Source organism: Camelus ferus, chromosome 18 (genome assembly GCF_009834535.1).
Source record: "Camelus ferus isolate YT-003-E chromosome 18, BCGSAC_Cfer_1.0, whole genome shotgun sequence".
NCBI lineage: Eukaryota > Metazoa > Chordata > Mammalia > Artiodactyla > Camelidae > Camelus > Camelus ferus.
In genome coordinates this window covers 12,135,864-12,149,695 of record NC_045713.1, presented here as the reverse complement: position 1 = coordinate 12,149,695, position 13,832 = coordinate 12,135,864, and the positions used below count along the sequence as shown (strand labels likewise).

Genomic DNA, 13,832 nt, shown 5'->3' with positions numbered 1-13,832 from the left:
TGTATATAAAGTGACTGGCTTAATATTGATTATTTTAATTATTATTTTAAATTTTATTTATTTTTAACATCCAGATTGATAAAAATATCCCCTCCTCAATCCCACTTTCCAGAGGTAACCACTAGCTGGGTTTGAAAAACCACTGCTGTTTTCCCCAGGCATAGTCATACTAAATCAACATATTATATGCAAACATAAATACATACACAATTTTTTGAACAATGGAATGCCCTATATATATATCATTCTATAACTTCTGAGTATATAGTGAAAATAACAGAGCGCTGGGAATCAAATAAATATTTGTACACGCGTGTTCAGAGCAGCAGCATTTGCAATATCCAAAAGGTGGAAGCAACCGAAGTGTCCACTGAGGAATAAATGGATAAACAAAATGTGGTCTGTCCATACAGTGGAATATTATTCAGCCTTAAAAAGGAAGGGAATTCTGACACCTGCAAAGGATGGATGTACCTTGAGGACATTATACTAAGTGAAAGGAGCCAGTCATGAAAGGCTAAATACTGTATGATTCCACTCTGATAAGGTACCTGGAGGAGTCAAATTCACAGAGACAGAAAGTAGAATGGTGGTTGCCAAGGGCCGAGGGAGACAGAAGTGGGGAGTTACTGTTCAATAGCTACAGAGTCTCAGTTTCGCAAAATGAAAAGAGTTCCGTGGATGGACAGTGGTGATGGCTGCCCAACAGCATGAATGTACTTAACACTGTACTGTCTACATTTAAAAATGGTTCAGATGGGATATGTATTTTACTACTATTAAAACTTAAAAGAAGAAGAGGAAGTGGACTGGCTATACTCATATCAGAAAAAGTAGACTTCAGAGGAATAAAAGTCATCAGGGTTAAAAGAGCATCATTATAAAATGATAAAAAGGGTTGGCCAACTCACCAAGAAGGCATAACAATCCTAAAGGTGTATACACACACCAACAGAGCATCAAGGCAGACGGGGCAAAGACTGACAGATCTGAGAGGAGAAACAGGCACGCCTACAGTCACATTTGGACGCGTCAGCACTCCTGTCGCCTCAGAAATGGGGAGAAAAAGTAGACAGAAAATGAGCAATGATGCAGAAAACCTGAGCAACACTACCAACCATCCTGACCTGCCCGGCATCTACAGAAAACTTCACTCAACCGAAGCAGAAATACATGTGACGTTCACCAAGACAGACCAAGATGAACACCAACGGGTTGAAAAGAAATGCAATCAGACAGAGTATGTTCTCTGACCACAGTGGAATTAAACAAACAAAAAACAGAAACATATCTGGGAAAATGCCTAAATAGTTGGAAATTAAACAACATACTTCAAAATAATTTATAAGACAAAGAGGAAGTCATGGGGAAATTAGAAAATATTTTGAAATGAACAAAAAATAAAACATAATATATAAAAATCAGTGGAATACAGACAAAGCAGTGCTAAGGGGAAAAACTGTAGTATTAAATGTTTACAATAGAAAAGAAGAATCATCTCAAATCGATACAGCATCAATTTAATTCTAGGAAAAGAGCAAATTAAACCCAAAGCACGAAGGAGGAAAGTAACAACAAAGAGCAAGTATCAACTGAATTGAAAACTGAGAAACATCAGAGAAAACAAAACATGAGAGGAGCTACAACCAGCTGCACGGTACCTGGACGCCCCTATCCCACTGGCCGGTGTACTCTTCGTTGGTGATCAGCCACCTCATCCTGCCCTCCCCGTGCCGCACGTTGTTTTCCCACTGTCCTTCATAGATGTTTCCAGATTTGTAACTAGGACCAACCCCCCCCCCCAAAAAAAAACAATTAAGAACAGTTATCTCATATATAACATTTAATTGTTTTTTAAGATTTTGTTTTTGGGGCTGAGGTAACCAGGTTTGTTCTTTTCTTTTTTTAATGGAGGCACTGGGGATGGAACCCAGGACCTCGTGCACGCCAAGCGCGCACTCTACCACTGAGCTATACCCTCCCCCCAACAATGTTTACTTTTATTGGGACTTTCTTAACCTTTCTTCCTAAACACCTTTGAAGAATACCACCTTGCACCCACACGGCCTTCCTGGGGTTTCAGCTCCATGGGTAGGCCTGTGGTCAGTAAAAATGATCGTCCTAGGAGGCAGAGTAAGTCATTTTATTAAACCTTCTGATTATTTAATGAGGTGGCAAGGCAGATAAGAACAGGGTTTTTTAATCTTTTAAAAATAACTCCCTATAGCATTATGACTAGTGAAATATTTTCGCCCCCAAATATGTTAAGCCTTAAAATATAATGCTGTCTGCTCAATCTCAAATCAAGCCAGCATGTCAACATTCCTCAGAAAACGTACAATTAACGCGGGAGATCCGTGATTAATCCAGGGGACAAAGAGGCAGTTTCCACATGTAATAAAGTGAAACAGTAACGATTAGACATCATATTTAATATGGTGTTTTTCTAAATTTTCTGCAGAATATTTCATCACTGTACAGATTATACTGGGGCTAATTTAAATACCCACCCTGCTTATATGGAAAATGTGTTCTCTGTAAGTCCTGCCCCTTATGTCTAAATAGCCTAAGTGAAAATCGCCTGGGCCACAAACTCTTTTCACCAACACCCCAAACATGGCAGCGGTGATACCTACCATCTAATCCCCCAGCCCTGTTTGATGTTGTACACCCAGTCGCCCTCATACCAGGAGGTGCCGTCTTGGTTGTAATAAATGGAGCCCTAGAACAAAGAATATCATTTTATAAAAACCAAGCCTCAAAAAGCAAATTTTTTTAAGGTAAAGATAAAAATGTATAAATTTAAGGAGCCTAAATGATACAGAAGTCAGTGTCATACTTAGGCAAGACAGATAGTCCATATTGTTTCTGTTTTGTGATCAAGAATATGGTAAATTGAGCAACCTAACTGTCCAACGACAGATGACGATAAAGAAGATATGTACACACACACACACGTGGAATATTACTCAGCCATGAAAAAGAATGAAATAATGCCATCTGCAACAACATGGGTGGACTTAGAGATCATCATACAAAGTGAAATCAGAGAGAAAGGCAAATACCATATGATCTCACTTATATGTGGAATCTTTTTTAAAAATAGTACAAATGAACTTATTTACAAAAGAGAAAGAGACTCACAGACATAGAAAACAAACATGATTACCAGGGGGAACAGAGGGAGAGATATATTAGGAATTTGGGACTAGCAGACACAGACTACAGTATATAAAATAAACAAGGTCCTAATGTAAAGCACAGGGAGCAATATTCAGTATCTTGTAATAAATTATCATGAAAAAGAATCTGAAAAAGAATACATATATATATATATATGTGTATATATATACATATATATGTGTATATATATGTATATATATAACTGAGTCATTTTGCTGTACATCAGAAACTAACACAACATTGCAAATCAACTCTACTTCAATTTTAAAAAATGGTAAGGTGCCCACCAAGCAAGAATGAGATGTTACAAATCAATTAATCCTTAAGAACAAAGTATCACATGAAGGCATGAAATGACTACAGCCATTATATTCAGTATATTCATTATATTCAGTAACCAGAAGTTAAATAAATACCTAAAGAAATCCTGTTTTGTTGTCACCTAAAGGTGACTGAAGGCCCCTCTCTTTTGCGTACCAAAACCGTTTTACTTATTTTACTGTCCCTGAGCGTAAGTGAACGTGGCACTTTGATGACTCCTTTCAGGGCGTGGTACCAGCCACTGTGCAAGGTATTCAGATCTACACTGAATGCCCTCAAATTGCTTGTTTATTCACTGGTTTATGCCTGTGTGTCTGTGTGTGTGTGTGTGTGTGTGTGTGTGTGTGTGTGTGTGTGTGTGTGATTCCTCTATCTTCTTCCTCATTATCAAACTAATCTGTTCCTCCCTGCAACCACCCTGGTGCCTCCATCTAGAAGTTACCATCCCCCACCCAACCAACATGTCAGAACTGATCTGCTACAAGCTAAAAACACAGAATCCAAGGGAACTGTCTAAATCTGAGTAAAGTGATCATTATAATGACAGACTTTTTCTTTTCTTGTGACATTTTCTACAAACACTGCTCCAGTATTTTATCATCCTATACAAAAGTGAGACAGTACCCAAAATGACAACCTTGCTTATAAGTGGCTATAACCTACATTTGCTGGCGAGAATGTAAAACGGTGCAGCCACCATGGAAAACAGTTGGGTGGCTCCTCAAAATGTTAAACGTTGAGTTACCGTAAGACCCAACAACTCCATTCCTAGGTGTATACCCAGAAGAACTGAAAATAGGTACTCAAATCTTTTCACTCATAGTCACAGCAGCATTACTGACAGTAGCCAAAAGAGGGAAACATCCAATGGATAAGTGGATAAACAAAATATGGTACATCCATACAGTGGAATATTATTCGGCCATAAAAAGGAATGAACTACCTACAACACAGATGAACCTCAAAAGGGTGATGCTCAGTGAAAGAAGCCAGACACAAAAGGTCACATATTGTATGATTCCATTTACATAAGATGTCCAGAATAGGTAAACCCATAGGGTCAGAAAGCAGGTCAGTAGTTTCCTGGGGCTGGGAAGGGAGCGGGGAAGAACTGCCTAACAGGTGTGGGGTTTTGTTTTGGAGTCAGGAAAATGTTTAGGGATGAGACAGAGGTGGTAGCTGCACAATATGGTGAATGTACTAAATGCCACTGAATTGTTCATTCCAAAATGGTTAATTTCACGTGACGTGAAGTTCACCTCAGTAAACAAAAAGTGAACAGACCTTTAACAGCCCCACTACTTCCCGCCCTCCGTGTCTGCACATCCTGTTCACAGCCTCACCCACCTTCCCATGTCTCTTGCCATGGCACTGGTGGCCGATGTAGGACACGGGCTGAGTGCCGCACTTGAATGTGCCAAACCCGTTCCTCATGCTGTTGAGCACTTCTCCTTCGTAGGTGCTGCCGTCCAGCCACGTGTAGATGCCATGGTTCATGGGGAGGTTCTTCACAAAGTCCCCCTGGGGCAAAAATGCCATCAGAGTGGCAGGAAGAAAGCAGTAGGGAGATCCCTCACCTGTGAGTGTCCTTGACTACAAACATCACTCCAATCTCTCTTCCCATGAAAACAGGTGGATATCTCACCTCCCTCCCCAGCTTCCACCTCCTCCTCCCTTCTCTACACGCCCATCCTCCCTCGCCTGATCTGCCACCAGGCAGAAGCCCAGGCAGAATAAACTAACAGGAAACCTGTGTGCAGACCAAGCTCCAAGAAGCTAGCAGGTGACATGGTGCAGTGGTGGCTTCCAAGCCTCGCCATGGGAGCTTTAGATTCTGGAACCTACCTCGAGGAGGCTAATTCACTGGCCCCATAAACCCTCTTGACTGGGCTGGTGGCAGGGGGACCAGGGGTGTGGGTAGGGGTCTGTGTCTGTAAGAATGAGCCCCATCTGACTTCCAGAGATGTGAACCAGAGGCCCAGGCCAGGAGGCAGGTGTCTGGAGGGAAGGGAGTTTCCCGGCAGAGGCTGGCCTGAAACCATTGTTGGGACCCAGTCCTCCAGCTCCCCTGGGCTTCAGACCTTCTCTCTGCTCCGTGACAGTGAAGGTGGACCCTCCCCTCGCTCTCCCTCCACCTTGTCTCCCACTACCTAGTCCAGTTAGGCGTCGTCTTGGCCCAAACTTGCCTGTTTCCCTCACCTGGCTGTTATTTGAATACGTGCTTTCTGTGCCTCTGTTTTAAATACCTTCATTACAACTTACAAACACCATCACATAAGCAGCTGTACAATTGCAACTTTCAGAACAGTGTTTCAGGCACACACGCTATGTATGCGTAGGGGTTGAAACCGGTGCTCATTCTGGGAGGCACTGATTTAAAAATATATATTCCCCTGAACCCAACAAGACAGGCTAAGTGAAACCCACACAATGGAACACAAGCATCCCGTAAAAATAGGCACATCTGGCTGAATGGACAGTATTTCAGCTCTAGGAAATAAAAGTGCAGAAGAGAGTGTGTAACAAACCATTTTTTGTAAAAAAAAAAAAAAATGGGAGAGACTAAACACATGCACGTATGCTGGCCATGCCCAGAGCACACAGAACACCTCTAGAACATCCAGACCAAACTGGTGACAATTTAGAGGGTCCTGTGCAGTAACGAGTTCCTTTGGTTTTGTGCCTTTCTTTTAACCCATATGCTGAGCTACTTTTATGAAACTAGTGTGTTTAACTTGGGGAACCTGACCATTAAATCTCATACTTAATAAATGCTGGAGAGGTGTGGAGAAAAGGGAACCCTCCTACACTGCTGCTGGGAATGTAGTTTGGTGCAGCCATTATGGAAAACAGTAGGAAGAGTCCTCAAAAGACTAAAAATAGACTTAACTATATGATCCAGCAATCCCACTCTGGCCATACATCTGGAGGGAACTCTAATTCAAAAAGACACCAGCACCCCCAATGTTCACAGCAGCTCTATTTACAGTAGCCAAGACATGGAAACCACCTAAATGTCCATCAACAGATGACTGGATAAAGAAGTTGTGGTATATTTATAGAATGGAATACTATTCAGCCATAAAAAGGGGGGAAATAATGCCATTTGCAGCAACATGGATGGACCTGGAGATCGTCATTCTGAAAAAAAAAAAAAAAAAACAACCTTCATACTTAGGAGTATAATGCATTATGTGCTTTACCTCATATTTCAGTCCATCGGCCCAGACATAAGTCCCTTGCCCGTGCAGGAGTCCTTCTGAAAACATACCCTTCAAAACAGAACAACAACAAACCCTTAGGCTCGATCTTGATTTTATACAACTGCCGCCCACGGACTCCACTTAGAACAGAGCCACGTTCACCAGAAATTAACACAACATTGTAAACTGACTGCACTTGAATTCACAAAAATAAAGAACGGGACCACATTCCACAGATCTGCTCACCGAGTGTTCAGCTTGGAGCTGGCCCACACTGGCGTCCATCCTGTTCTAAAAAGGATCCGAGGAGGAGTCCCCCAAAAACCCAGTTCCCTAAAGTTTACACCAGGCAGCGCTGTGCAGCTGTGACACGGAGCTGTAAATTCAGGCTTCCTCTGCTAACTAAGCTATTGGAAAATTCTATAGTTCAAAAGAACATCATATGCTTCAGGCTTTGTGTTTCAAGGTTTAAGGGTTTTGGAAAATTATTTAGACTGGACAGGCCTGGTTAAACCCATTATGTGGACATCAGAAAGGATGACGTTTTTGAAGTTTACACTTCGTTTTCCTTACTGGGAATTACCGGTGCATGCGCGTGTGCGTTCACATATACGTGTATGTACACAATATACAGTTGTCAGTGCTGTTCGTTATGGAGTGTCTACTGTTTTTGTATAGGAACTAGTCGTTAAAAACTTGACACACCTACACGTCTAAATGCAACCAGAGGAAACAAGGATAAAATTACATCCAGTTCTTTTTCAAAATCACCTTTTTAGAGGAGCTGGGGTCAAGGCTTGGCGGCTGGGGAGAATCGAGAATCGATGTCAACAGTGCACTAAGTCAGTGATTCTCAAACCCCACAATGCATTAGAGTCGGGGGGGGGGGGCGGTGAAAACACAGACTGCTCAGCCCACTCCCCACCATGGAGATTCTGATTCACCAGATCTGAGCTGGGACCTGAGAATTTGCACTTTGAAAAAATTCCCAGGTGCTGCTGCTTGTCCCTGGGAACCCGCTTTGCTAACCACCACCCTAACCTCAGGAGCAAGAAGACCATTAGAGCATCTACTCTGGTTCACGTGGGCGCACGTCAGGCCGGGCTGGTGCTCAGGAACTGGGGGGAAGCCACGATTTTGCGGATGCAGGCTGCGGCTCTTGGCTGGACTGGGGAATCAACTGTGGTCGTGATGAGCAGCATTTTTAACAAACTAGAACGTAAAGGATGGCACCCATCCACGTGGGGAGGGTAAGTGCTTCGTGACAGGCTTGTTTTGATGGTCTCTCTTTAGGAGGTTGTGATGTGAACGTGTGACAGACCACAGCTGACCCATGTGGGGCACGGGCCTACTGTTGGTTCCCCCTCCCCTACAGTTTAAAGGAGATGGGGGCGGGGTGGGTGTAGCTCAGTGGTAGAGCCTGTGCTGAGCATGCGAGATCCTGGGTTCAATCCCCGGTGCCTCCTCTAAAATAAATAAATAAATAAATAAATAAATAAATAAATAAATAAATAAATAAATAAACCTAATTATTCCTCCCCCCAAAAATAAAAAAACTAAAAAGGAGATCGAGCTAATTGATTGTCCTTTAATCAAAACCACTGGAGGGTAAGGGAGTTTACAGAGCAAGCAGCTGGCAGTGAGGGAGGGGCTCCTCTAGAAACAGGGGGCTATTTGCTCCCCATCAGGGGGAGGGGCGAGGCCAGGCTCGAGCTACCGGGTAACTGCGAACCTGAGGGGACCCAGCCGAGCACCCAGACGAGGCTGTCATCACGTCCTCAGCCGACCAGGAGGGGTTTACCCCATGGGAACAAGCACTAGGTACCTCAGCATTATATACACATCGGTGCCTCCTAGGAGCACGATCGTGATGAAAGAAGACTCCAGTCAGGATAAAGAAACACTATGAATGCTGAAACCAGCAAAGGCCAGATGGTACAGTCATTTTTATATTATTCAGCCATGATTGATGGTGTTTTTAAGAGTTTTTACAACAGGAAAATGAACACGTTGTAGGTTAAAGGGAAAACTTGGGGCACTGAAACCTCTGCCTTTTAACCTCAACTACGAAAATATGTTCTCCTACAATAAGCACATATTTCTTCGATAATCTGAACAAATGGATGGATGGATGGATGGATGCGTCCACTGTGATATTATTGATAAGGGCAAAAAATGAAAACACCCCAAAAGTATCTAACAATCAGGGTACAGTTCTGAATGGTAAATTAAAACACCATGTGATATTTAAAATAGTAATTATGAAGGAGGGGATGGGGAGTTAGTGTTTAATGGGGACAGAGTCTGGGACGATGAGGAAGTTCTGGAGATGGACAGTGGCGATGGTTGTACAACAATGTGAATGTACTTAAAGCTACTGACCTTTCACTTAAAAATGGTCTATTTAATGTGTACTTTACTAAACAAAACAAACCCTTTTAAGTTATAAAAACCAGGCATCAATACAGCAATGCGTTCCTGAGGGAAAAAAGATTCAAGACATGACCCACACAATTACTATTCCCAGGTAACAACACTGCTACATCCATTCAAGGAATAAAAGGGACACAGCAAACTGAAAACACTTATGGCAAAAGGATGATGATACTGGGATTTTACCATTTGTTATTTACTTCACTGACCTTAATGTGGTTTGTACAATAAAACTTGGGAAAAGGTAAAAAAAAAAAAAAAAAAAGGTAAAATGACCACTTCAGTTGTACCAAGTTATGTTTTAACAGTAAAATGTGTACTCTCGGCCCAAAGTAAAATCATTAAGTACTTCCAATTTCTTCTGAAGAATCAATGGGCTTTACCCCACACAGTCGTCCCCTCCAGCCCCCAAACGTGTAACTCACGTGGTAGGTACCGCCTCCTTGAAAGACGGCAAAGCCTTCCCCCTCGTACCGTCCGTGGACTTTTCCCCCTTCATAGCTGCAATGAAATAAATGAAACGTAGCACAGGGAACTATATTCAATTTCTTGTAATAACCTATAATGAAAAAGAATCTGAAAATGTATGTATATTTAGATATATAACTGAATTTCTCTGCTGTACACTTGAAACTAACACAACATTGTAAATCAACTATCCTTCAATGTTTAAAAATTCTAATGTTACAATATGAGGAAACTACTTAAACATAATAGACCATTCACGGAAAAAAAACCACCTTATATGATTTTTAAGAATGAAATACTGAAGTCAATTTCGTTAAAATCAGGAGCATGATGGGATTCCTGCTTTGACCACCAAATATTCAATAGTGTTTTAGTGCTTCTAATTCATGCAGAAGGTCAAGAAACAAATAACTGATGTGTAAATATTGAAGAGTTAGGAAATTATTTTAATTTAAAGATTAGGTGATTATTTACCCATAAAACCCAAAAAGACTTTATTCAGATTAATGTGTGGTGGTGGTAAGCTGTGGGAGGGAGGTGATTCACTCTTAAGATAACTTTGCATTATCTCATTCATCAGAATGAATACACAGCATTTCAGTAATTAAAAACAATGAATAACGAAAATGCAAAAGATTCTTTTTTTTTTTGGTAGGGGGAGGTAATTAGGTTTAGTTATCTATTTATCTTAAGGGAGGGACCGGGGATTGAACCCAGGACCTCATGCATGCTAAGCATGTGCTCTACCACTGAGCTATACCCTCCCTGCTAAGAAAATGTAAAGGATTCTAAAAAAAGAATTCACAATAGCTCAACGCAGTGCTGTCAGCGACGGCCCCCCTCACCCCCAAAACATGCATGCAAGTTTCCTGGATCCTGACCTGCTCTGAGTCCCTCTTGTGTCAGGGCAACTGCAGGTCCCACCTTCCCTGAACACATTCAGGGCAGATGCTGACACTCTGCTGAACGTCCCTAAAAACAGCACAACGTGGGTCATGGTCAGGCACGGCCTATCTCGACCATATTTCACACTTCCCCAGATACTTCTGTAGTGCTCAACCCAGAGCTGGCACACAGCACCTCATTCATAAACGGCCGCGGACATCATTCAAGCTCTAAATCTGGATGGAGCACCTGCAGGGCCTCAGGTCTGCTGTTTGAACCTCTGGGTGTCTCTGCTCCCAAGGAAGTTTCAGCCTGGCAGAGAAGCTGGGACTTGTGAACAAATCATAGTAATTCATACAGAATACAGATGTAATACATATTACGTATATAGTAACACATAACAGAAAGTGATAAAGATGATAAAAGAAGTTTCAAGGAAAGTTACTTCCTTCTGGGAAGAATTAAAGGAAAAGAGTGGGTGGGATCTGGTCAGTCAGAAACGAGGGATTGGGGCAGAGTACAGCTCAGTGGCAGAGCGCATGCTTAGCATCCACAAGGTCCTGGGTTCAATCTCCAGTACCTCCTCTAAAAATAAATAAACCTAATTACCTTCCTCCACCATGAAAATAAGGTAATTAAATAATACAATAATAAATAAATAAAATATTTTTTTAAAAAAGAACTTGAGGCTCAGAAAGGTTCGACAATGGGGTTAATGTCACACAGCTAAGACACAAATCCAGATAACTGCACTTCAAGTCCCGCAGTCATGGCTTTGGGACACAGGGAGTTTGAAGTTCAGTAGATGATGTCCAGGAGGGAGATAAAAATTTGAACCTAAAACTCTAGGAGAGAGAATAGTGCTGAAGTCATAGATTTTCACAGCCACCTAGGGAGACAGAGGTAAAGCTACAATGTGAGATGACTGACAGAGGGGACAGAGAGCATGAAAGTGGTAGAACAGGGAGATGCAGCTCATTAAAATCGCCTTTCAGGGGTGGGGATGCAGCTCAGTGCTAGAGCGCATGCTTAGCACGCACAAGGTCTTGGGGTCAATCCCCAGTACCTCCGTTTAAAAAAAAAAAAAGAGAGAGAGTAAAAAAAATTTTTTTAATAAAAATCACCTTTCTACCATGAGTTTGGTCAGAGTGGGCTCTTCATACTGGGTGGTATGTTCATTCTGCAGATTTTCATTTATGGACTCTCTCTTGAGCCCCGGTTCCTTGAGCGGCACATCCAGGGGTGGTGAAGCACCTGGGGGCATATCTTGACTCACAGAGTTGCCATCTTGTTTGGAAAACACTGGGTAATTGGACACAGACAAGGGAGAGCGGGCAGACTTATCCCCTTTTTTGTCTGCTCTTTTCTTTTCTTTCACCATGGCTTTTAGAAGACCTCTGTTTTACTTTACATGTATATGAATCAAATGACTCCTTTGGTTGAAAGCTGTTTGTTTCAAGACGTCAATGAGTTTTATCTGAAAAACAAAAACTACATCTCTAAAATACTTAAGGGTTTCAGTCATAGTTACAATTCTAGTTTTACAACCCCAATGTCATTATTGTTCTCCTAAAGCCTGAAGAATGAATTACAAGTATCCAATATCATCAGCTTAAAAAAATACAATTTTAATACTGCATTGGCTATTTCCTAAAAAAATTTTTTTCTAACTTAGAACCACTGTCTACCATTTCTTTTCAAATAGTGTACAACAAAGAATAGTAATCCTGGGCATGAAAAACAGCCACTTAACCTCTGAAGTCTTATATGCCTCCAGTTCATACTTTAGAAGCGGATCTCTTCACACAACAGCGTTGCTAGGTGCTCAGGAGCTGAATTTGGGCTCCTGGACTGCCCATTCCCAGCTGTAACTTGATGTCCTTTGGTTTCTGATGTCGAATAGGAATAACAGTCCCTTGTCCGGTTGTAAGGATTACTGGAGATGATACACCAAACCCCTAAGTGTGCGGCAGGGAGCACACCTGATAACAGAGTGATTATTAGGTCACTTTCCTGTTTTTCAACTTGAAGTCATCCTAGAACAGGACTATCGTTGATTTAGTGACTCTTACGTCAAACAAGAAACCTTGTTCTAATTATTTGCTCAAGGTCACAGAGCTGACAGGCAAGGCTCCAAAGCCCTAGTTTTCGTGGCCCTCCAAAACTGGCCCCACTGAAGACATGTCAGCCCATCAAGCAGGACGCATAGGTGAATCCTGGACTGCAAGGTCCACCTGCACGTCCCCAAGGGGTGCATTGGATGCCTCCTGTCTGGATGGCATCCTCTGGACACCCCGCGCGTCCGCTTGACCCCTCCTCTAGACTTTGCTCTTATCAACATGGTCCTGCTTCTCTCTGCCTTCAAAACCCCATTACTCTTTGCAGCCCTGCACCCCCACCTCACGACTGAAAGCGAAGCAAGCTGCTCTCGCTTCTAAACTCTCGTGACTACAGGCTCTCTGGTCCTCCATCAGCGACGTCTGAGCTGCTAATAAAGCAAACTTCGTCCTCCTGGCGTGTTTCCTAGTGACTTTTATATAGCTTCTGTTCTCCCCGGCTTGAGACTGTATGTATTATCGACCGTTTACAGCACAAAAAGAGGGCGCATTCTCTGAGCCCAGAGCTCCGGGCTGGGTCATGCCCCTCCCGGGGGCCTTCCCCGCCCACGGCGCACCGGTTCGGGTCCTAGGAGGCCGCGCCGCTCGGGGAGGAGGACCCGGACCAAACCGTCACGTCCGCCATGGCGCACGCAGGGCCACCAGCCTGGGACCATGAGACCCCGGGACCCAACACGGCGCTCACCTCGCTCGGGACGCCGCGCGCTCGGTCAGGCCGGACGGAGACGGTGCGGGGCAGCGCGGCGTCCCGACCGGCCGGTCTCCAGGCAACCACACCACCCACACTGCCCCGCTCTTAAAGGGGCCGCCGCACGTGCCCTGCCCTGCTGACCCATTCGGGCAGGTAGAAATGTGGAGCTGGATGCACCTGACCTAGATTCTCCAAGCTCTGCTAATTGCCGAGCGGCCTCTCAGCCTCTTCACGGTAACACAGGCATAATTCAGGCGTTCAGTTTTCCATTGCTGTAAATAAGTTACCCCAAACTTAGTGGCTTAAAGCAACACAAAGTTATCATCTCATAGTTCCGCAAATTAGGACTGGTTCCTCTGGCTGCTCCAGGTATCTATTCCCTTGTTTTGCCCGTTTCTAGAGGCCACCTTCCTCCAGTTTTGAAATCAGCAAGTTCATCTCTCCAGTCCAGCTGGGTAAAGTTCTCCACCTATAAGAAGTCGTGGCCTAGACTGAGCCCACCCAGCCAACCCAGGATAAGTGACCCATTTC

At 43.2% G+C, this 13,832-nt stretch overlaps 1 protein-coding gene across 6 annotated transcripts in view; it reads right to left on the bottom strand.

Annotated features, from left to right (window-relative positions):
• Window positions 1–13,378, bottom strand: part of LOC102509604 (radial spoke head 10 homolog B) — a 39,416-nt gene extending 26,038 nt beyond the window's left edge. For 4 of the 6 annotated variants that reach the window (XM_032460033.1, XM_032460035.1, XM_006173868.3 and 1 more), the window contains exons 1-7: window positions 13,296–13,378; window positions 11,618–11,970; window positions 9,566–9,641; window positions 6,708–6,776; window positions 4,852–5,025; window positions 2,637–2,722; window positions 1,662–1,782 (exon numbers count right to left, since the gene is read on the bottom strand). In XM_032460033.1, coding sequence (XP_032315924.1) covers window positions 1,662–1,782; window positions 2,637–2,722; window positions 4,852–5,025; window positions 6,708–6,776; window positions 9,566–9,641; window positions 11,618–11,874 — 783 coding nt within the window. In that variant the 5' untranslated portion in view covers window positions 11,875–11,970; window positions 13,296–13,378. Of the gene's footprint in view, window positions 1–1,661; window positions 1,783–2,636; window positions 2,723–4,851; window positions 5,026–6,707; window positions 6,777–9,565; window positions 9,642–10,489; window positions 10,701–11,617; window positions 11,985–13,295 lie in introns of those variants that run through there. The other 2 variants (XM_032460034.1, XM_032460037.1) reach the window with 2 other exon arrangements.
• Window positions 13,379–13,832: the final 454 nt, after the last annotated feature.